General features: G+C 38.9%; 2 protein-coding genes across 5 annotated transcripts in view; one reads left to right on the forward strand and one right to left on the reverse strand.

Annotated features, from left to right (window-relative positions):
- The window catches only part of CEP85L (centrosomal protein 85L), a 171,746-nt gene that overhangs the window by 78,987 nt on the left and 67,434 nt on the right, over nucleotides 1-25,325 (reverse strand). The window lies entirely within an intron of this gene.
- On the forward strand, nucleotides 1,657-23,539 carry PLN (phospholamban). Of its 3 annotated transcripts, none has more exons than XM_090038552.1 (3): nucleotides 1,657-1,816; nucleotides 6,660-6,695; nucleotides 14,639-23,539. In XM_090038552.1, exons 1-3 carry the CDS (start codon nucleotides 1,657-1,659, stop codon nucleotides 14,803-14,805), a joined length of 363 nt encoding a protein of 120 aa, XP_089894678.1. In that variant the 3' UTR covers nucleotides 14,806-23,539. The 3 variants fall into 3 exon arrangements, with proteins under 3 accessions (XP_089894678.1, XP_089894694.1, XP_089894684.1); XM_090038558.1 differs by lacking the exon at nucleotides 14,639-23,539 and adding an exon at nucleotides 8,929-12,177 and having other exon boundaries at nucleotides 1,713-1,816; XM_090038568.1 differs by lacking the exons at nucleotides 6,660-6,695; nucleotides 14,639-23,539 and adding an exon at nucleotides 8,929-12,177 and having other exon boundaries at nucleotides 1,710-1,816.

Raw genomic sequence — 25,325 nt, forward strand, 5'->3', positions numbered from 1 at the left:
GTAAACTTAAACAGAAGAAAGTTTTAGCAACAGTGGTACATGTTCTCTCATAAAAGGGCATGGTGCATGGTACAGCCTTCAAAAGGTACTTTTGCTGTACTGCATCATGTGATAAATACAGGATGCCTTCTTTATAAAGGGCAAATACATGTTGGTGTCAGAGATGTAGAATGCTAATATTGCCACTATGAGTGACTTATGAGGCCTTTTGCACAAGTGAAGAATCAGCAGCCTTCCCTAAGGAGCCATTCAATTAACTTTGAATTGAAACAATAACCTCAAAATTTTCTGTTCTTGATTTTGAAGGACAATTCAAATTTACTGTGTTAAAATAAAATAATCAAACTCTGATTACATTACAACCCATTCTAACAGTTTCACAGGCTTGACTGTTAAACTAAAAGTCAAAATAGAGCTTACTTGGGGAAAAAAGGGCATTTATACACATGCTCATGGGGTGGGTGGGGGAAACCTTTAATTAGAGTGGCTCCAAGAGCTGCTCTAATTAAAGCACTGTCATGTCTCCTGTATCAGCATCCCTGCACTTAAAATAGGCAACAGGGGCACCTGAACTAAAGCACATTTGATGAGATTTAGTTCAAGCTCCACCACTGCCATTTTAAGTTTGGGGACGGTGATGCACAGCATTTAGGAGGCTGCTGGAGCACAGCAATTACCACACTCCAGCAGACTCGAGTAATAGAGTCTGCTCCAACACACTGGAATTCCAGTGCTTTAGAGCAGCCTTGGCACTCGTGTATAGATAGATGCCCAAAAATGCTGTAAGACCAAACCCTCCACTTGGCCCTCCAGGATGTTGTATATCTGGTTTCTACTTCATGGGCCTGTAGGCCAAGAACCAATGCTCCCTTTTTGCTTGTACAGCATCCAGCCCACTGTCTGTGTACTACATGATAATGGCATCTATTTACAAAATACTTGAGTTAGGGAAGAGGCTAGAGTGGCAAATCTTTTCAATCACATGGGAATAATTTGGAAGCTTAAAATCATCCAAGTTTATTTAGAGCAAAACCCCACCTCTTAATCTAATCTCTGGATGTGGCAATCTTGAGATGCGGTATAAATTGCATAGACTCCCCTGTGGTACGCAAGAAACATCTTGGAGAGACAAGATGATAGTCTTTACTGCACTGTATGCCCCAGGACGTCAGCTGCATTATACAAAAGCTATTCACCCCATAACACTAACCCACATGTAACAAATAAGCAGCATCATAATCCTCAGGACCTATAAGAAATGGAATGATTTATATCAACCAAATTCTCAACAGAGGCAGGTTTTTATTATGAACAAACATTTTGCCTTTGATGCAGCAAAATTTACCATATCAAAGAATTTTAAGACTTCTATATTTGCCACAACTCCATGAAAAAACTATATATTAGCATCCAGCCATTCCACTGAATCATGCCACTACTTAAGTTCCTTGGTTTCATGATGATTCAAGCTGTTTTTCTGCTATTTAAGTAGACAGCACCTTACAGCTTCCCCTTCTCCCCCATGGCCCTTTAAGAAAGAGAAAATATTTCCAGTGTTTAATGTGTTACTGCTATAACAAGTTTAGATGAGCAACTTCTCTGCTTTAGAAGACTGTATCACAACCAATCACAACTTCTGAATTCCTGCATGACATCATGAGCCCGGCCTCTGAAACTTTTGTTATTTTTTCTCCACCTACTTCAATTGTTCCCACAAACTTGGTGACAGACTCGGACAAGTTGCCAGAGAACTCCAGACAATTTCCCACAGCACAGAGCACACAATTCTATAATTCACTAATAATCATCAACAGAGGTAAGGGATCTCTCTTTTTATTACAATCTACTGTAGTTGCAGTTTCTTAAATTGCTCTACTCAAATTTAACAGACGATATTATTCATACCATCGTAAATAAAACCTCAATAGCTATCTTTTAAATGATGAAGGTATTTCATTTCCAATTCCAGAACAGGAAAACATAAGGCAAGGGATAAAAATTAAAAAAAAAAAAAATTAGAAAATCCTATGTATTCTCTCTTTCTAATATGGTGCTTTAGTATTTCAGATAACCCAGACTGAATAGTTTAAACCAAACGTTCCCCAATTATTGCGGACCCTTTCCAGATTTACTAGGTGCCTGTGTACCCCTGCCAGCATACGTTTTATAGTTTAACCCCTTAAATGCCAATTATTATTATAATGAAAATTAAATCCACCATTACACAATTTCTCCCATGTACCCCCCGGAGCTCTCTCATGTAGTACGCATACTATTGTTTAAACCAGGGGTACCCAAACTAACAGTATTACACAACAAGGTTAAAACTCTTATCATTCCTGCCCAGTACTTTTACTTTTTTTTTTTTTTTTTTTAAATATAAACTGAATTTTTATATTTTTTATTATTAAAATTTTAACAAGACTGTAAGGTTTCATATTGATTTTTTATTTACCTTCCCATTAGCAACCCAACATCAAATCCTAGAAAAGTAAGCTTTCTTTAAGTTGGAAAAGTTGGTTCACTTACATTGTGCCAAAAGAAAACTTTTTTTTGTTGTTCAGTATATTTGACTATAGTTTAAGCAGCATCAAGGTGCAGTATCCAAAGTTCTAGTGCAAAAGATTAAGAATCATAGATCTTCATTTTGTAATCTTTTTAAGACTTCTTTTTTTTTATTCTTGCTGGCCAATACAGGCACCTGAACTTGACCCAGAAGATTCCTACCACTATGCAGGATAATTCTGCTAAAATCATCAAATACTGTCATCCCAAGAAGCCAACTCCCTAATTCATCCCCAAGTGAGAGCTTGAGCACCATGCAAAAAAAAAAAATCAGAGTATTTTGAAAAGCAATCCTCTTAAATTTGGCCCTCTATAAACAATGTGTATAGAAATCCTCTAAATGAATTTAAAAATGAACTATTCTTTTGGTACACAGAAATAGTTGTCAAGTTTATGTTTATAAGAAGCACAAATGCCAATGACTGCACAGATCAAGAAACCTGAAAAAAACTGTCCCACAGGAAAGGGTACACAAAAGTGTATTTAAAATCTAAATCTATCCCTGTATTAAAAATGGATTTTTTGTAATCCACATGGACCTCATCACATAAGCATGTTTAAAGTTTCAGGAAAATTATGTAAGAATACAGGATTCTAATGTATAGAAATATTTCTCATCACTGTTGATACCCATATACAATGTCTATCAACATTTCTGAGAGCTGTATGCACTGGTGAAATTACACCCAGATATCTGGATTTGTATGCAATGTGTGCTCAACTGAACCCTTTGTTTCTGGTTCTGAAGGAAGGGCAAGAATACATACAGGCACGCGCGCGCACACACAAACAAAATGTGGGATTAGCAGTAAATGTGGGACTTACCAGGATGGGCCTATAACCAAATACCAGCATTCTTTTTTTTTTTACTGAAATTTTCAAATTACAGAATTAGCAAACTACAAAGATACCTATGAAAGTATAAGGGCACCTTTGGTTTTATTTGCTTTTAATGGAGTTCGATCAAATAAAAACACATGCTAGAAAGACCCTTACAAGGAGGTGCTCTGAAATAGCTTCAGAGTCCATCTCATCTCCTATACCATATGTAAACTTCTGCAAATATATCTGGTGCAAGCACCTGAACTGTGCCCACTCTATTCCTTCTCCTTTCCCCAACCTACTTTTTCATCATCCTAGTGGCAATATATATATATATATATTTGCACTACTTGAATCTTTTGCCTCAATTCAGATTTGACCTATATGCTTCCTATTACTTTGTCAATTAGTATTACGAAAGCAAAGAGAAGTTTAAAACCCAAAAGGAGAAAAAGAGCTCTTTCCTCTTAAAACCAAGAAGAGGGCAGGGGAAGCAAGCAATGATATTCCCAGATTTTGGATGGGGAACTGATATATACAAAAAGTGATCAATTTCCCCCAAGTTGCACAGGGATTTTGTGGGAGAGTTAGAAATTTAACCCAGATAACTTATTGTGCCTCAGTATAGATCATTCCAATGACTTGAGGTCCTGGCTTATTTTATTCAGTTATGAACAGTATAAAGAAATTGAAAGTGTAGTTACTTTAAAAAAAACAGTAACTTAAGATATGCACGCTCAATTAAAACCTGAGCAAGTAATTAGGCACATATGCTATAAGATGTTCATTAAAGTAATTTCTAGACTCCTCAACCTTTTCTGTTCTCATCAGCCTGAAATTCAGGAAAAAGTACAAACTTTTTGGTCTTGAGCAAGGGTATAAAATAAAAAAAAACAAGAATACAAAAATTGATTAGAAAACAAGGTATGGGTAAAATCTGATTCTAAACCTTCTGATTGAGTGTAAGTTCTCCCCGCGAAATTGTACAAATGACATATACGAAGACCATTTCAGTGCCAAGATACAGTTTATCTTTTCCCTTCAATCTTAATTTTAGACCATTTCCCAACGGACCATCTGGCTTCCTTTCAGCACCAGCTTTTCCCAGTTATCTAAGTTGATTCTTGTGCAGAAAGTTACTTCTCAATGTGACAGAGAACGGGTGCCATTTCCAGTCCTTCTCATCTGTTTGCACCACATTTTCCTTATTTCTCTTTCTTCCTCTGCTCATTTTCTGGCCTTCTGTCCCCCTGCCATTCATCTCCATTTCTCCTTTCCTGAACCCCATGTTCTATTTTAATTCAATTCCCCCACCCTGCTCACTCAGCAAACATATATCTTCCTGTCCACCCCATTTCTATCATAAAACACTAACCACCCCATCTCTTCCCAATGCTTCAGTTACCACCTTAACTGATCTCTCTCTATCCCTTTTTCTGTGTAATGCTCATATTTGTCTCAACCACTTACTACGTAGGAATATTTTAGCGTGCCCCAAGAGCTGTCTCTTTCTGCAGGGTCTGCAGGATCACCACCTGGTACCATTCTCTATCCAAGACAACTGAATCAGTCAAAGTAAAAAACAAAAACTTGAACCATAGTACTTAAAGCTGGAACAGTGTTCAGGAGAACTTCCATACTGTGGGTGGATGTACAGGAACTCAGTTAATAAACAAAAAAAAGCAGTGGACTACAAGCAGATCATTTGTTCAAATATTGCTGAGTGCTCTCACAAGTCTCTCCAGCAACACTGAACACTTGTTCCACTGAACTGAACTGAGCATAAAAACAGTAGACAAAGGACCTCTAGTGGTCTAATGAATTAGCACTCATCCTCTTTCCTTAGGCTGAATTAAAGGAGAGATTTCAAGGTGACAAAAGGTTCGGTACAGTTAATGGAAAGGTACCTCAAACAGTGTTAAGGTGTTCAAAATGAGTCAACATATTGTAGAATGATCTTAATTTTAACTAACTATAACTATAAGGCAAACTCCTTTAGCTAAGGAGGAAAAACAGGTAGGTCTCCACACTACCCACAGATCCTTGCAGGCCCAGAATGATAAATTTTGTTCCATATTCGGGTTTGGGTATTGCATATCTGCCTCTAGAAGGTCCCCAATCTGCACAGACGTCCCCACAGTGGGCAGACCTAGACAGTGGCCTTGCTCTCTTTTGGTTGAAAAAAGTTCTAGGTTCCCAGCAGCAAACACAAATCCTGCTCATTAGTTCTTTCCAACCTCAACTTCTCTTTACGTGCAAAAGAGTAACTAATCCAACAAATGTTCTGTGATAGACTATTTTAAGCAAGAGTTTCCAAAAACACAAATGCACAATGGTACTTAAAATTTATTGAAGAGGCTGATTTTCAAAAACCAAGTGGCTGATGTTGCCTTTTGGGAAGCATGCTATCGAAGTAAAAATACCATTAATTACTTCATCACTTGGTGGTTGTTTTCTATGCCTAACTATCCCGTGAGATACCAACAAATTGCATGTGTCAAATACCTTTTACTTCACTGATATCATTGCTGCATTTAGTAGACATATGACAGGAAACAGGCGGTATCTAAAATTGTTGTGGCATTTCCAACGGAGCCAAATTTATTCTGTATGACTCCAATGCAATCAATGTAGTTACACCAGGAATGAATATGGCCTACAGTTTTAAACTATGTTCAGATACCACCTCTCAGTATGAAGGACATTCAGAAACACGGATAAAAATAACCATGCACATTCACTAAAATGATGTCAGCAAAGAACCAAGTAGTGATTGTGGTTTCTTGTAAGACTTTATGCAGATGGAACCTCACACATAATGGCATGTAGAGTAGGTAATGAGGCCTTATCTTGCACCATTCAGGTGTTTCTAGCACACAAAATATCCATACAGTAATAGAATCAAAGGATTTTTTGTTGGGGGGAGGGGTTGTGCAATACTTGGCACATCATTATATAGGATACAAGGTTACCTGGTTTATGGAGCTATCAAATATAGTTTGTCCTCTTGCTGCACTTTGGCTCAGAGAGCCTTGTAACTCTTGTGTGTGCATACAAGTGTGACGTGCACAATTCTGGACGTTGAACAAAAATGTTTGTGCCAGTTACCTAAATTTGGGTCTCACTCTAATGCTGTTTTTGACAGCCAATGGAGGCCTTCCCTTTAATTAAACAATTCTTCATGGCACCAATATACCCAACTGTTCCTTTTGACCTTGTCAACTATCCACACAGCTGTGTTGCTGAATCTTTTTCTCTTTATATACACTTAGGTGGGCGACAACAGTCATGGAGGATTAAGGCAGAAGGTATGTGTTTGCTAGCTGAAACCATGCACCTTGTAAAGAAACACGTGCTGAAACCTAGACATATGGGCATAACTATATGCAGATCAGATAAGCTCTCCCACCAGAGAGAGTGGGCGAGTAGAGAAAGCAGCATTCAGAACTACTGCTGATTACTTCCTGGTTCTTTCAAAACCTGGCTATTTACTGTATTCTGAACACCCTTCATCCTTTCACCCCTCCCCCACCACCAAATCATGCAACATGTATTTCTTGTAAAACACAAAAACATATATTTCGCTTACATCACTTTCCCACTTACCCCTTGATGCTGGCAGTGTCCTATATATGAAAAACAAAGCCAGGGCTGATTTCACTTAGCAATTTTTTCACCCCTTCCAACAGTGGATATTACTTTTAACTTTATAAAACAAACAAAAAAACCCAACAACCTTAAGTGACGGGTCTTTACTCAGTGTGAGTGGTCTTTCTTAGTAACACAGCAATTTGTGATGAAGTCATTCTCAGCAAATAAGGCTGCCTGTGAAGTGTCAACCTCATGGGCTGCATGAACAAAATTATTTGTAACTACTACAAATCTTGCCTGGAACATAAACATTTAAAAGCAGCTCAGTCCGTATTAGGTTACGAGAATGGATAAGTATTCATTTGAGTCATGAGAACTCTTGTGTGTGGGCCTGAGAGACAGCAAGAAGAATATTCCAGGCAAACACTTGTTATACCTGCTTTCATCACTTCAGAGTCAAGCAGGGTTAAAAAAAAAAAAATAGTGGCAACAAAAATATATGCCTGGTGTTGTTCTGTTTGTGTTAATATTAAGATAAACTGAAAATTCAAATCAGTAAAACAAATAAACAAAAACCAAGTAATTTTCAAAAGAGCTATTATGATATTGAAGCAACAGAAGATACTCAAATATTTATGTGCAATCTGGTTTCTTTTAGAAGTCACTTTTTAAAGTGCTCTTGCAGTCTTCAGTACTGCAAGTGGAACTGTCCTGGTTATGGCATACATTTTAATAATAGCACAAGCAAACTGACAGCCACTTACTGTCTTCTCCCGTAGAGAGGCTTAGAAGAAAATATATTTAAAAAAAACTTTGAGTCTAACCACATGCTATTTCCTATGAGGTATTTTAGTCAGATCTGCACATGGACTCAACATCACCTTGTAGAATCCATGGTTCAATCAGAATGGCACTCCATTTGTGGGATGGTAGGTAACTGCCATATACTAGTTTTTCATCCTTTGGCAGTTCCCTGTAGAAGGGATGGTAGGAGTCTACATGACTTATTTCAGGGCATAGACTAAGGAAGAATACCTGTTAAATATGATTTGATACAAACTTACAAGAGTAAGCTCTGGTAGGGAATGTATGAGACAAAGAATAATGAATACTAATGCTGAAGCATTTTGTGTCAGGGAAGTGATGACTCTGCTAGGGACTGTACAAACAAAAAACCCTACCATTGCCCTGAACAGTTGGGGTGGAAGGGGGAGAACAGGGACTTTTTTTGCATTTATTTTTTTTAAACACCAGATTACTTGTATTCCCCTAAAATCACTGTGTATGAAACAGTTTCTCTGATTTAAGAAATTACAGCTACATTTTTTCCCTCCACAGTTCTGAGTCTGAAATGGTTTAGTGCATGTTAATACATCTAGAGCATCTTATTTCTGTCCTCTAAGAAAGTAATTTCCCAAATCAAAGAATGCATACATTTTCTTATACTGTCAATTCTTTTAAATAGAAATTCATCAACAAGGACGTATTTTCTTTTCTGTCCAAGCTGAGCTATCAAGAAATTAAATGGATTTTCCCAAGTCAGTGGAAGCCATAAACAAAATCTAAATCACAAGACCATAGTGTATCTTGATGGATTCAAACCAACTCCAATGAATAAGTTGGGAATATTTTCACAGGCTCTGAAGGGAACAAGATTAGAAGCTACAGACCTAATTCTGGGAAATGTGGAGTATCCCCAACACCCATTTTATAATAAAGCATCACCTTGAAGCAGCAAGTGCCCAGTACCTCTCAGGATAAGGCTGCACATGTAGTTTGTGTGTGAGCCTCCTTTATCTTTACAACTACTTTTCCAAGTGAAAATATTCATAAAAACTAACCTCACTTTTTCCTTTCAGGCATTATCACAACTGTAATACAATCTACACTCATACTGATCAAAACACTTTACTTTTGTGTTTCTAACTCTTCACTTTCCTGCTTTCCCAGCTCCACAAAGATTCTTTAAAACCAAACAGAGAAGATAATAAGCACTTTGCACTGCTCCTGACAACTTCTGTTCTTTACCTGCACTTCTAAATCTTCTGGTTTGTGTCCTCCACTTTGCTGTTGCCATGGAGAAGGTCCAGTACATAACACGCTCTGCCCTGCGGAGAGCCTCAACTATTGAGGTGAACCCACAATCACGCCAAAGGCTCCGGGATCTCTTTGTAAATTTTTTTCTTATTTTAATTTGCCTCTTGCTTATATGTATCATTGTGATGCTTCTTTGAAGTTCCATTGCTTCTGAATGATCCCCTCCATGCTATCCTATCCGAAAACCGCAAAGGGAGAGAAAAGAACCTCACAAGAAACTCCCAATGCAAGGATACCTTTGGGAGAGGGCCTGATACTTGGACTAGAGCTATCTGTCAACTACCACACCACCCTTACTAGCTACTGTAAAACATATTAAACCCAATGCTGTCTTGAATAGTGATTTAAAGCTTATTGTTAAAATGCTGTGCATGAGCTAACTTACTTGTTTGTCTTGTCAAGGGGCATCTTCTGTGAATGTTATAAACTACTGTCTTTTCTGTGGACTTGGGAAGGTCGCTGTGCTACTTAACTACAGTTTCAGCCAAATCAACGAAAATATTCAAACAGAAATATTACTTTTTGGCCAGTGTACTTTAATTCCCACTTCCAATCACCTAAGATACTAGACATATTCATAACTTGAATCTGGAGGGGATCTGGGACAGAAGTTAAATAAACCGATTTAAACTAAATCAATTAAGTCTGATATTATATCCATCCAGGCTTATCTTAAACTGTTTTGGACTTTTGGAAAGCAGTTTATGTGCACTGAACTTCTGTTGTGTAACAGATTTGAACAGGTTTCTGATCACTTATACCGCTTTGAGTGTAACTTCTGTTCCTAGCCTTTAGTGTTCACACACATGCATAAGGGATGGACATTAGCTAGCTGGTCTACAAGTAGTATATTTTTCTAACAGGGCTATCTTGAATAAAAGCCACACATCTGTCTTGTAGGAAGTTTGATGTTTTTGCCATGGAAGTCAAATTTTGCAGGAATCAGAAACAGAGCAGAAGAGCCACAGACCATGGGCCAACAGTGGCCCATGAAGGTGTTGTTCATAGGCAAAACCAAGACTTCCTTTTTAACTGCTCGTGTTTATTAGGGAACAGCCAAATACAAATATTTCCCCATTAATAATTATCCAAAGAGAAGGTATGCAACTATACGAAGAGGCCCACATGATCAGGTACAAAAAAAGCAATCTACAGAATAATCCTTCTAAATATATGGCTGTACCATTAAAGTCTGAGAATCTCTAGAAAAAAAGAGAGAATTCAGTGATCTCCTACGAGCAAAAATGAAACTACAGAAGCCTACTTAATGCAGTAAAACTTTACATCACTGAATGGTTAAAATCAGTGTCATGACAAAAGTAATTCATAAAATCAACAACTGTAAGATTGAAGCCCTCTCACTGCTGCTCATATTTAAATATGTACAATCTTTATACCAGCAGCATTCAGAGTCAGAGAAGCTCAGGATCCAAAGATGTCAGTCAGAAAAACAGAATTCGTTTTTAAAAAGGATCTATTCTACTCCCATCTGGGTGTGCAACTGCTATTAATATAAAAGAGATGTCAAAGGGAATTTCATGCAGATACTAAGGAAGAACAGCTTGCCCCAGAACTGAATGTTTGTTACAGGAATACGGATTAATGATCATGAATAATGGGAAGTCAGAAAGAACGAAGCAGCAGCATAGCATGTGGTGTAATGTAAGACTACATGGGTATGCCTTGCATGTTTAAGGCAACAGTTATGAAGACAGCAAACTCACAGAATGTGTATGACAGCTATAGGCAATAAACAAAGCTACTGTATGATGATTACAAGAGTCACTGATAAGATTCAGCAATCCTCTGGCTCCTATGACCTTCATTTAAGGACAGCTGCAAATTCTGCCACTTGCACTTCTAGAACATATTAGAATCCTAAATGTGCCCTTGAAGACAAGTGAAAAAACTGTTTCAAACACCTTGGTATCTGCATATCCCCTCCGCACAGTATCACATGATTTTGGTAAAGCCAAATGCAGGAGAGCATTAATTCTAAAAAGTATATCCTTATAATTCTTGCTTGCAAAAAAGTTCTGCTACTGTTATTTAGAATATGCTTATGGTAAAGTGTAACCGAAGAATTACAGTGAATTCTAAAAATTTAGTTTAGTTTAAAGGGAACGAGAATATTGTTTACAATTAAAACTGTAAGTTGTCTCATTTTCAATTTCATGTCTTTCCACTGTGCCCCACAAATCCAGGAGATGATATTAGTAAGTCCAGAATAACTATTTATTGCAAAGCGTCTAATACACATTAAGATGCTACTGCAGAAGAAATATAATTTAATGCTGAAAGCCTCCCTTTGTGTTTGTGTTGGAAGGCTCCAGTTTTCACTCTGGTTCAGTGACGTTTAAAATGTATTATACCTGAAAATAACTAGTACTGAAAATTTATTTTAAAACAAAACTGTTGGGCTTTTGTATACAAAACAAAAGAAAACACTCCCAAAAGTGGCAATCTGTACATTCAGGAAACACCTCATTGGGATAAGCTCCACTAGAGCCAATTGGTTTTTTTCAATCCAAGAAAACACTGCTAAAGGGGAATTTTCCTCATAAAAATGAAACATGGAATTGAGACATTGTTCGCTTATAATAAAACAAACAAACCCCAAGACTTAAGAAACTGGAAACCCTCTAACCATTTGACAACAATGTTCATATGTAGCGTGTACTGTAAGGTTACATTTATGTCACAGGATGCCTATACATGTACAGCGAGGCTGCTCTGCCACACTGTAATTACAGTGTACTGGAGCAGACTTGATTAATCAAGTGAAAAAAACCTGTCAATTAAAGAAGTAGGCTGGAGCATGGTAATTACCAGGCTCCAGCATATTACAGCATCTCAGCATCACCATGCTGAAAAATGGCATCATGGGGGTGCTGATACACATGACACTCTGGGTACTTTAATTAGATCTGGAGAGCTACTCAAATTAACCCCCCTCTCCCTCCACCCATCTCCCACTCCCAGAGCACGTGTATAAATGGCCTTGGGGTTCTGCTGATAAAAAGAAATGCCCTAACATTTCTTTTTCTTTTACAAAACTAATGCCAATGAAACCCAGAGATAAAAATAAAGCTTTTGTACACATTTGGTTACAATTCTCATTCTTTGTATATTTATCTTTAAAGTATTTTACTTCTGTTTACTAAAAGAAGAGATTGTATTAGTACACAAATAAGATGTTCAAATGCAAATTAGAAACACAAGACTTAGTTCTAACATTTACTATGAATTTAAACCATAGGAAACTAAATCACAAAACTTTTGGTTCTTTATATTTCTGTATTTTACACTCACCAATCACTGTATACAAACAATAGAGTGCAATTGAATACAGTTCACTCCCTTTTTAAAAGCACAATAAAAAAACCCTTAATACTTTAGATGACTTTGGATTAAGTTTTCATTTCTCTATTCTGCTTTACTACACACTACACAACTTTTTGCTAGTTTCTTACACATACATGACAAGAAAACAAAAAAGAAATAATCTTGGATCAGTCCTCCCAAAAAGGAAAAATACAAGTTCTGAACTTCTAACTGTCCCCAACCCCCTTGGACTTCATAGTTATTACGGGCTAGAAGGGACCTTACAGATCACTGGGTTCAATGGAAGTTCTCTCTTCCACTGAACCCAATGATCTGTAAGGTCCACCACCACCGTACATACTCAGAATCAAAATTACTCTTCCCTAAAAAACAAAACAAAACACAAAAAACTCTATTTTGTAGGACCTCTGTTTATAGCCATTTTACAACAACTGAGGATTCAACCATTTGAGCATTAGTTTTCTGACAGAGCAAGTCTGGGCAGCAAGGTAACAAAAATACTGACAGTTTAAAAACCAGCAGGTAGAGACAACCATTGTATTTTTTATCCTGTATTACTTTTACAACCACTATAATTGCTCCTACCAGGAAAGCCAAACCTCTTATTGAGAAGTTTTATGATGAAAAGGCAAGTATAGAATAGACATAATTAGTACTGCTCTTGCAAAGCTATGTAACACTAATGACTCTCACTGCAGAACAATCCATGCTGCATAGGTACACGGTGCATGGCATACACCAAAATGCACATAGCTTTTTGGGCAAACACATATAGCAGCCACATTTTCATTCACCTTCAATTTATTAATTTAAAAGCAGAAATGCTTTTTAGCTATACTTTACATGACAGAAACCAAACCAAGTACAAGAAACTGTTTATACATTACTTCTTGTAGTAATAAATTCATTCCAAATTCATCTACAGGCAGATCTATTAACATCCTATTGGAACCTATGTGGGCCACAGAAGCTTTCATTACCAGACTCCAGCACTTAACGTATAGTAGCGCTACAGCTTTGTACGGGCAAATATTACTACTAGAATCTAGCCCATAACATTAGAAAAATATTTGTAAAGTGCTCCTAGAAATGTTGAGAATCCCATTTAATGCCTTATTACAAAGAACTTTTTTACCTTTAAATCTCCTCTTCCCCACTCTTCAGTTTGTAATAGATTTAGCATTTTGTAGCTGGAAACTGAGAACGTAAGTAAGTATAAATCAAAGGACTATGATTTTCATTTTAAGGGAAAGGGGAGATCGATTAACCTTTCCTATAACCACAATAGAAAAATAAAATGTATTGATAATACGTATGGAGCTTCTAATCAAAAGCAGTGTCTTTGTTAGTAATCTCATAAAATATTTTTAAAAGTTTAAACCCAGACTCAAAAAATGTGTTTTATTATTTTTGGCATGTAGCTTTGCCAGACTGTTTATTGTATAAAAATCAGTTATGCCATTTAAAAAAAGATACAGGAAAACTAATCTCTTTTGAAATTCTATATTGAACAAATAAAAGCAGAATTCCTTCCTGTTTGGTGAAACAGAGGGGAAAACTGGCTTATCTTCAAAATGAAGTTTTGGCAGTATTTAGTAGGCTGTGTTGAACAGCCCTATTTGTTTCTGTTTTGTTTTTACAATTGCTAAGTTATTATTTTAAAATAAACTATTGCGTATGTGCTATTAAAAGCACTAAAATGCAACGTCTGCCAACTCAATCTAGATTCTTAATAAGGCTTTTGCAAAAGCAGCAATAAATCTTATGTAGCACGATGTTGGCAAAATACAAAGGGCGTGACTGTGCCACAATGCTGAAAACCCTAGAAGGACAGAGAATTTTCAAATTTGCAAAGACGCATCTAACCCATGTTAGAAAATTCTTACATTTTTTTTAAACAAAGAAATTTTAAGCTACTTGTTACTGGTCTTTCAGGAGCTATAAACCAATACATTCCAAAAGCTCCTTGAAGAACACCACACACAAGCTTTCATTTTCAAATATAGTCAAATGGTACATAAAAGCAATTTCTTTTAGAACTGATCAGTTCCTCGCAAGTTATGAAGATATAGGAGATAAGAGCAACTAGCTTAGAAAGTTTATTTTAAGTCATTAGTTACTGTGAACAATTTTCTCTTAGGCAGCAGAAAAACTGAATACAGGTAGAAAACTAAGGATACAGGATAAAATACATGTGAATTGCAATTGTTTACTACAGAAGCTGAACCAGCGAAAACTGCAATCAAGAGTCAGTTGCAAGCACAAGAGGGCAGACCTGTGAAGAGCATGGATCTTGCCAACAACCGAGGACTCAACTTGCTACTCAATTTCTTGCTTATTGTCATGGTGCTGGTGCTTGTGTTTATTCTTGTGAAACTCATGTGAAGCCCTGTACGGTTCCATGTTCCTGAAATGATAACTTAGCACTTCAAAGTATCTGAACTTAATATGCAATGCTGTACAGACAGAGAAATGTCTAACAGGATACAACCAACACACATTCAAATATCTATCCTCCAGCAAAAACAGATCTTAAAAGCTAAGAATAATGATGTATCTGCCATTAGAAAGAGAGAGTGAATAGTTCCTTGCTGACTACGAAAGGAAACTGTATCTAGGCTGACATCACTCTTGTCACTGATACAGAACATTTACTTATATTTAAATATCTACAAAGCAGACTGCAGCTTTTCAGGAGTATAATCTTTGCAAAGAGGATTGCAGAAATAGGGAATCTCCACAGATCAGCTTCTATGCAAAATGTGAAACACAGACAAGCCAGAAGGGCAGAAAACATGCCTAAAGAAATTGATAGCCAGTTTCAAGTAACTTCTGAAAAGGGAAACAAAAATAAGGTAGGTATTCCCTAAAGGAGAAATACCTACCAAGCAGTTACAGGATTTGACAAGCAGATAAAGTTCAAATATGAAAGTGTAGTGTAGCTTTTTAGGAGATGCACCATCCACTGTACCATCTGAGAAGTGAGAAGCCATTGCTATTATGCATCAGTACTCAAAGCAGTTAGAAATTCACCAAATGTTGAGCTTGACATTTTGAGCAGACAATTAATTACAAGATATTGTAAAACAGGCTACTATCAAGCCTCCACACTCTAATAACTAAAGTCTGCTCAAAATATCATGCAATAGTAAATGGAATGGCCTGGGTAGTTGCAAGAAGAGCTCACTGCTGTCATCTACTATGCGTGCAATAAACACTTGAAATGGTCTTTCCAAATTCAACAGGCATATGGAGCAACAAATTATAAATCAACTACTTTTATGTTACTATACTAGTGTATTGTCAAGTCCTGTAACAACTGTCAATGTACATTTCAAGCAGAAAGAAGTTCCACAGCTACTTTACTATAAGCACTTTATCACACATTTTGATTTATATTTTGAGGGATATTCTGCTTTTTAATATGCCTGTACATTCATATATAAGTGATTCAAGTTGTAATAATGGACAGTGGTTATTTTGATTAAATCCTTTTAGCATTTTGTAAATGAGTACCACAACATGAAACAAACCCAAACCCAACAGACACACAGAAACTGATCCAAAGGCCACTGCAGTCAAAAGGAAAGACAAACCCACTGTAATTTTTCTAGAGGTGCACTGATGCATCAGTCCAATCTCAGATTGGTACCCATATGAAGAAAATTCTCTATAACGGATTTTGGCGCAATAGGGGCCAATATTTTAGCTGATAAATGCCTGTGCTGAGCGCAACCACAACACAGCATGGAATAGAGCCAGCAGCATGGACAGCCCCCTCCAGCTCATAAGTTGGAAGGGGAGTGGGGAGAGAAGGGGAATGAGGGGAGGGCAGATCAAGGCCCTCATGGTAAGGAAGGGGGCAGGGGAAGGCACTGTCCAGCCAGGGTGTGTGTGTGGGGGGGGGCCACAGGGCAGGGGAGCGGCTTGCATGCACCCTGGGAGGGAGGGGGGCGTGCGCCTGTGGATCTGTGCGGCATGGGGTGCGCTGCAGCTGTGGCACAGAGCTGAAGCCAGGGCTGCACGGGACTTTTCTTGCCGGGGGCTAGGCTTGGAGTGGGCTCCAGAGGCGCTGGGAGAAGGCTGCAGCCACCCCAAAATTTCACTGCATCTCCACTCCCAGCCCTGTGCTGCCTCCTGACGCAGCCCTGGCTCAGCACCCTGCCTCCACCCAAGTGCCAGGAAAAGCTGCAGCTGTGTGGGGTGATAGACAGCAGTGCTGCAGCGAAATCTGGGGTGGCTGCAGCCTCCTCCCAAGCTCTGCCAGAGCCTGCTCTGAGCCGAGTGGCCCATGAGAAAAACAGTGCAGAGCTGGCTCCAGCTCCACCTCCACCTCCCAGCTGCTACCCATCTCACATTTCACAGATCCAGCAGCACATGCCCCCCACCCTCGGGGGGGGGGGGGGTGGTAAGCAGAGGTGGGAGCTGCCCCCACCCCATGAGCTATGGCTCCGTCCTGCACACCTCCCCCCTCCACGCTCCTTGGGCAGTGCCTGTCCCTGCCCCCTCCCTCACTGCAGGGGGTGTTGATCTGCCCCCCCCATGCCTCTTCCCTCCCGCCTCCTGCCTCCCCTTCCGCCACACCCGACTTACCACCTGGAGGCAGCTGTACTGGATATCGGATCTGTATCTGCTGCTATACCTCCTTAAATATTGGCATCAGCCCCCAAAAATCTCCACTAGTGTACCCCTAATTTTTTCTAATGTAAATTCCAGATACGTTACCTAAATCTATTTAAAAAGTGTACTGTGTAAATACAAGAAAAAGATAAGCAAATTTAAGCATCAGGATACACTGAACAAAACATATATTGTCAAATGTTTCAGTTATTTGAATTTGAAAAGAGACCCTTTTTGACATACTTCTGACATATCATCTTCCATTCAAAAGGACTTTATCACCAGTCAATATCATGCAGCTACCTTAGGGAAAAAAAATGTAATACCCACTTTTTCAGCAACTAACGACACAACATACATTTGAAACAATAAGCAAAATATACAAGTGAAACTGCAAAGAACATCTTCACTAAAAGGCAGCTACTGGACCTGGCTACACTTATGGGACTATTAACAAGTTCCTTGTTATATATAGAGACGAGGCATTTTTAAGGACCAGTGGCACCCCTGGCATTTTTTTTTTTTTTTTTTTAAAGAAGTGGCAAATCTACATTATCCACTCACACTTAGGTGCTAGTCTGCACATTTAGTGTGCTATTGCATCCCAGCTATCAGACCCTAAGAGTCCTAGTTTCATGACCAACAGAGTCAGAATGTCAAAGTAACTTCATTAAAGACATAAATATATGTAAACGAACTAACAACTAAAACAAACACAGTTTTTAGCAAGAAAATATGGTTTCATCAAAACCTTCAGAGGGAAAATGTAAATTAAATATTTTTTCAGTTTTCGACAGTTGATAAAAATATTTTTGAGTTGACTTTTAAAAAACTTCACTGTCAATTCCACTGGTCAAGTTGAGTCAATCACAAATGTAGCCTTCATTTGAATATCCAAAATGTTTAAAAAATATTTCTTCTCTGTTCTGATTTGGTACAGAAACATATTTCTAAAGGTTATCTATCATGCAGGAGATTTAAAAACTACTATTTCATGCCTAACTCTCAGGTTACGCCTATGTATTTTACAAGAAAACGTTAATGGAAATTGGTAGACAAGGTAGAAGAAGAAAGGAAGCTAACAGTCAAGTAGTTTTCACACATTATCTCATGTTAAATACTAGGGTCAAATAAAATTCCACATAGTCTAAAGGAGCTTCTTCTCACTAAGCACACAAACACATACTGTGTACTGAAAAATAACAGGGTATTTTTCCAAATTACGTCTACTATATAGATAGCCCTAACAAACAGATCTGCAACCCTATTTCTTACTATGATCTTCATGACACATACCATTTTCATTTTAAATATTATTTCTGTTATCCAAAGTTTAAAAATACCCACGCTCAAACCTCTCTCAGCCAAATTTTATGCAGGGTCTCTCAAGTCAACAGAAGCCCCTTTTATGTAACAAAGCCCATTTTCTCCACCTTACAGTAGCTTAATCAGGCAGCCCTTTCCTTTACAGCAGAGGTTAGCAACCTACACACAGCCTGCAGGGCAGATCCACCCTCAGTGAAATCCAGTTGGCATTTTACTAAGGGTACACTGATTCCCCAACCGCTTGATCTAGTCTGTATTTTGCTAATGGCACACTACATCTCCAGCTGCTCCAGCCCAGAGGCTCCAGCCCATGTGGAGAGATGTTCTTTTCACATTGCAGCCTCTCCTCAGTCCCTGGAGAAAGCAGAGGGGAATGGCAGCCCACAACACCAACCACCATTGCAAGCTGTGGCCTGCAACTGCAAAAGATTGTCCACCTCCGCCTTGCAGGAAAACAACTGCCTAAAAATTGGAGATCTGAGCACTAAAAGATCAGCTATATGGGATGAATACTAAGTGTAATGCAGGATGGTACAGAAATACAGTGCAAATCTTTCCTTCTCTAAAATAATGTTAAAATCAGCTTCTCTGAAGGATCATTTACACATCTTAGATGAAAGGATATGAGGACAAGTTACACACTCAGCAATGCTGCACAACAGGGAAGATTAGTAAAACCTCAAAACTCCTGCATAGTGTCAAAGTGTTAGAGAAATCCATAAAGACTAGTACCACCCCTGAAATCTGTTTTAAAACAGATATGTAAAACATTACTGCTTCAGGTGAACATCATCTAATTACTTCTAAGTAACATGCATCTCCTTTAAAGAGGTATTTGACTGATCCACTGAAGCTTTTCTATAGTTTTCAGAAGGAATACTCTTTAAAAGATACTTTCACCTTGGCTGCTTGCTGAGTATGTTATGATGAATGGTTAGTGTAAATTAGCTTTTAGAGCATGGGGCAAAGAAATTTGATCATTAAGATTTTTAAATTTAGCAGACAGCTATACCAAAAATTGTGACAAAAGGTTGAATACAAACAGACTAGCAATAACACCAAAAAGGTTAGCAGTGTGACAATTAGCCATTGTAAATCTTTAGCAAGGTTTGGGGCACTATTTCCATCACTTTCAGATTTTCAAATGAAACTTCGATGCTTTACCAAAATGTATCCGTTCATCAGCAAGCGATGGTGGATACTGCAGCTATTCTAGTCTAAACACAGCTACTGAAATTGAAAGCATGAATACTGGGAAGTTCTATGGTCTGTTTTGAAAGAGGTCAAATTGGCCAACTGCAAGTTCCATCTGGCCTTAAAATCTTTGTCCTATATTCTGTGTCAGAGTTAAATTTTGTTAGTTGTTTCTTCCTGTTGCTGTTGTTGGCAGTAGTGTTTTTAAATACCATATGTGGGCTATTTCTTTCTTGTATTGCAGTCATTTTGAGAGAAATCCACACACCCATTTCCAAACAACTGGGACTTTTCCTACTGCGCAGTTAAATAATTGTCACCCATAACAAAAAAATATTTTTGGTAACATGCAAAGAAAAAGGAAAATTGTGAAAAGGAATTTTATTTTCTATGATAACTTCTAAAAAATAGTTTATTGTCCTGTTAATGGTATTGTACACAGATATCACTGCTTTTTTGATTCTTTTTCTAAATAAAAGGAACTTTTCGCAAACTTTTCCTTATCTCAGAAAATACACCAAATCGTATTTAGGAAAAACTGAGGTGCAGACATGGCTCTAAAGTAAAAACACATTTTATTAACTGCTCTTTTAGGGTGACTTTAAAAACTGTACCAATTTGGCTAATGGTCCGCTAGCATAGGGAAACTATTCTCCCTTCCTTAAACTTCTGTCATTTGTTTATAAATGTAAAAAAAAAAAAAAAAAAAAAATCCCTCCCCTAAAAACTTATTTAAACCTCCCTATTCCTCATGTGCTACAATCACATTTTCTCACCTGAATAAGACCAGAGTGGTCATATTTCAGAGCCTGTAAATATTACTTGGTCATAAGTGGTGTTAACAGTCAGGAACACTCATCTGTCCCAAATAACTGTGTACAACTTCCTATCCCATGTCAGCTACACAGTCTCCTCCATGGGTAATTCAGAGCATTTTTCCTAAACTTGCCATCTGACCCAGAAAACAGACTTTTTTAAAGTCTGGGTGGACCTGGTCTCCTGAAGTGTATAAAACAAAAATACAAGACTGCTTGGAATTATTTTAAATTTGCTATAGTTCTGAAAATGAAATAAGCAGAAAGATCCATTTTACAAACTTACCCAAAAAGATAAGAATGGCCTCCACTTTATGATGACTCTGTCCCCAAAACATAATTTAATTGTTGATCGTCAGCGTTCATTTATACACAAATGACTGGAGAGGTTTTGAAATAATCATCATATAATGTATGCAAGACTTCACTTTTGTTAAACTGTGAGTTTCATCTTCATGCAAAGGAGAGGGAATCCAATTGTCACAAGTAAAAAACTATTTAAAAACAAAAAAAAAGCTGTAGGAAAACAGCACCTACAAAATATAATCTAAATAAAAGTGTTTAAATACTTAAGTTGCTTTATTTGTAATATCAATCTCTCCAACGAAAAGATGTGAATGGTGTGTATAAAAGTGAGGAGACCTCTACACAAAAAAGAAAAACACAGAAGACAACCTTACTTTGAGTGACTAATTAAACACAAGGCAGAATCAGTAATATATACAGAAATATTCATATATAAAAATCATATATAGATACCACTTTTAGCTCTACCTAGTAACTACCCCGATGGACCATCTCCCAAATAGATAATTCCCCTCTCTAGCATCAGAATGCCATCTACACCAGTGGTTCTCAACCTGGTGCCACAGCACCCCGGGGTGCCTTGAGATCCTGTTGAGGGTGCCATGGGGCACTGCTAGCAACGTTAGGTTTACAAATAGGATTCACAGGATAAACCCAGAGGTTTCAAATAGGAATCCATAGCGTTCTGATATAACATTCTGATGTATCATGGATTTTCTGAGTTCCCCGCAATAGAAAAATTGTCTGTAACCAAAAAATGAGTGAAAACTTAAGTGAAAACTAAGAGCTAGCATTGTCTGAGGAGTTTCTCAAGTCTAAAAATGCTGAGTACTATACAGGCAGTCCTCGACTTACAATGTTTCGAGTTACAATGTTTCACACTTACAACATTTATAAATTGACACAGTTTCAACTTTCTCATGTCAATTTTGACTTTACAATGCTTGATCCAATGCCACGCCACACCACTGAATAAGTTTGCTGCATCACTCATCCCCCTGGAGAACATCTGTCTAAACATCCTTAGACATTTGCTTTAAGAAAGCAAACAAGATTCCAGAAAAACCTGCAGCCAAGACTCTTAAGACAACTCCAGCCAAGATCCTTTCAAAAAGTCCAGCAAATCACCTCAAAGACATCCTTCCAAATCAATATGATTGCTATTTAGAATATAAATACATTAATGTAACTATATTACTCATCTATAATTGATTGAGCATAAAATTCTGGGTTATTTTTGCTGAAGATAGGGTATCGGGCCTTGATTCGGGAACTAATCCCCCATTTATAACATTGTTTCCTGTGGGAAAAACTGGTTCCAAGTTACAATGTTTCAACTTAAGACACAGTTTTCAGAAACCAATTGTGTTGCAAGTCCAAGGTCTGCTTGTACTAAGGCTAGAGGCGGTTGACAGAGGCCTCAACTTCCTCCCACGGTAATTTTACCTGTAAAAGAACAATCCCCATCAGGATTAGAGCCACCCTTACAAAACAGAATATGTAGTTAGTGTGCCAACTATAAAGATGAGAGAGGTAAGGAACTTTTTAAATCCCTCCTTAGGGAAAAAACTATAGTACTGAAGATATTTAAACAACCAAGCTAAAAAAAACAAACTTACCTCAGCATTTAGACAAACTAAAAAACCCATTAAGGTTACAATCCAAATCTGCCTTTGGTTGTTGCATCTCCAATAACCAGAACTGAGCTTCAAGCCTCTGGGCCAAATCGACTGTGTTGGGTCATTCCAGATTTATGCTAGTTTAATTCCACTGGCATAGAAGGGTAATGCAGTTGTGAAATCCAACCTTTCCCCGTTATCACAACCCCCTTTTACTAAGGCAGTACTCAGAATGAGAATCCATTTTTAGACAACATAATGTAAATGTTAACTCTTCCAATGATGGGCTAGACTCCACATTATAATAAAGAGTTGCTTAAGTTAATTACAACTTGGCTGCAAGTGGAAAGGAACAAGGTTATTTGAGTGATTGTGATATATTTTGCTAGATCAACTGAACAGCTGGAAAAATTGTTCTTTGCAAGCTTTTGGGCACAGGCATCCTTCTTCAGGCAGACAGAGAGAGTCTGCTGGCCTTTTCCAATTATTCAGTTGGTGTAATAAAAAATATCATATTTACCCAAATAACTTTGTCTGCCTGTATCCTTAGACCAACACAGCTACAACGAACACCCAAGAAACAAGTGTGACACACACAAAATTGGCAAACAAGTGGTGTGCAAAATAAAGAAAGAAAGAAAGAAAGAAAAAGCCTTCTTGAGAAGTAAAACATGGAGGGGGCAGGAAAAGGAACTAGCATAAAACAGCAATCAACACAGGCAGTCCCAGGGCAGGACACACACAGATTATGCTCGCTAATAAATTATAGTAATGATACTACAGTAATGAGGGCTATGTAAACTTCCTAAAACTGATTTAGGCTGTTTATAATAAAGCAAAAGTTTTTTAAAAGGTCCAAAGTGCCATGAAGAATAAAATGCTAAACTTCTGAGAACCTCCAGCCTGTCAGTCTTCCCTACAGCACAGGATGGATGGTATTACAGAACTCTGTCAACAAAAAAAAGTCAGTGCTGCCAAGAGTATTTAAGATGTTCTCTTTTTTCTCAGGACTAAGGATATTTATACCCAAAGCTAAATTGCCTCTGAACTCACATTAATGTTATTCTTACCTAATTTTAGTTTGTCTTTTCATAAAAGCTTTCATATCAAAATGTACAGTTTTTTAGCAGCTGCATTTGCTTTCCATGTGTAAAACACAAGTGTTTCATTTTACCACTCTTTTCCGCTAGCCATTTCTTTAGTAGGAAAAAATGCTACAAAGCACCATCACCTGCTTGGGGATCACCATGTTAAAATGATCTGTTTAAGATTACTTGGGGGGGGGAAGAACCCTGGCAAAACGTTGCAAAGAAAAGCAGGCAAAATACAGAAAAATTCAACATATTTACACAAACCAGTCTGAGTGTGTGAATATTTAAAAAACAAGAGAGACCCAGCTGAGAATGTAAGTGATGGGGGATGGGGCATTGCTGAGACTAGGGGGTCAGTGGGCACAACCGTTGGAGGCCTCAAATGCCTCTACACGAATGCTCGAAGTATGGGGAAGAAGCAGGAGGAACTTGCCCTCCTCCTAGCTGTCACCAGCCCTGACATAGTGGGGATCACAGAAACGTGGTGGGACTCATCGCATGACTGGGCGGTGAGTGTCAAGGGCTATAGGCTATACAGGAGGGACAGGATAGGAAGGAAAGGTGGAGGAGTAGCACTCTACATCAAGGAGGAATATACTTCCTCGTCAATTAGCAAGGGGGTAGAGGGGGGGCACTCTGAGGTGCTCTGGGTTAGAGTAAAAGGCAGTCCAGGGGAGAGAGACTTAACGGTGGGAGTCTACTATAGACCTCCCAGCCAGGGAGAAGAGCTTGACCAGGAATTCTTAGGTCAGCTCACAGAGGCAGTGAGGGCTAAGGATGTGGTCATCATGGGGGACCTGAACTTCCCAGACATCTGCTGGGAAGAGCAGTCAGCCAAGTCTGACCGCTCACGTCGGTTCTTAGCCAGAGTGCAGGACCTCCATCTAACCCAGGAGGTGCACAGCCCCACCAAGGGAGACGCCTTGTTGGACCTGGTGCTGGCCACAGGTGATGACCTGGTGAGGGGGCTGCGGGTGATGGGCCACCTGGGAGACAGTGATCATCGCTTGCTGGAATTCACCATCCAGCGTAAGGTGGCAAAGGGCTGCAGCAAGGCAACAGCCCTAGACTTTAGGAGGGCTGACTTCAACAAGCTAAGGAGGATCGTTGGGGAAGCGCTGAGGACCCAGAGGGGAAGGGAGCCAGATGTCCAAGGTGAGTGGTTGCTCCTTAAGGAGATGATCCTCCATGCCCAAAGGGAGGTAATCCCAACAAGGGTCAAAGGGAGCAGAAGGGCACATAAACCCCCATGGCTCACTAGGAGCATCCGGGAATGTCTCTTTGCTAAAAAGGAGACATACACCCAATGGAGGGATGGGGTCATCACCAAGAAGGACTATGTTACAGTCGCCCGAGGATGTAGGGGGGCAGTCAGGAAGGCCAAGGCAGAGATGGAGATAGGACTAGCTTCCCGGATTAAGGACAATAAGAAGTCCTTCTTCAAATACATAGGGGGTAAAAAGAGGGTCCCGGGTAATGTGGGGTCCCTGCAGGACACGATGGGCAACTTAGTCGTCATGCCAGATGACAAAGCTAACATATTTAACGATTTCTTTGCCTCTGTCTTCCTAAGTAGGGACCAGTTCAGCCACCTCCCTGCTGGACCCCCCTCGGGCCCCGGGAGAGACACGCCTGGGCCAGGGGTTAGCGAGGAGTTAGTTAGGGTACTTCTGGAGAGGCTGGACGTGTTCAAGTCCGCTGGTCCGGACGATCTTCACCCTAGGGTTCTACAGGAACTGGCTGAGGTCATTGAGGGACCCCTGGCGCGGCTCTATGAGCACTCGTGGTGCTCTGGTGAGGTGCCGGAGGACTGGAAGAGGGCCAATGTGGTCCCTATCTTCAAAAAGGGAAAAAAAGAGGACCCGGGAAATTACAGGCCAGTTAGTCTTACCTCAATCCCGGGTAAGCTCTTTGAAAAAATTCTCCTGGCACAC

This window comes from Crocodylus siamensis, chromosome 1 (assembly GCF_052110815.1).
Source record: "Crocodylus siamensis isolate JL-2025a chromosome 1, ASM5211081v1, whole genome shotgun sequence".
Taxonomy (NCBI): Eukaryota; Metazoa; Chordata; order Crocodylia; family Crocodylidae; genus Crocodylus; species Crocodylus siamensis.

Bases quoted from the DNA above. Each gene is read 5' to 3' on its own strand.
- PLN (XM_090038552.1), top strand. From the start codon at position 1,657: ATGAGCCCGGCCTCTGAAACTTTTGTTATTTTTTCTCCACCTACTTCA. The intron at 1,817-6,659 runs GTAAGGGATCTC...ATATACACTTAG, and splicing joins ACTAATAATCATCAACAGAG to GTGGGCGACAACAGTCATGG. The intron at 6,696-14,638 runs GTATGTGTTTGC...TGTTTACTACAG, and splicing joins ATGGAGGATTAAGGCAGAAG to AAGCTGAACCAGCGAAAACT.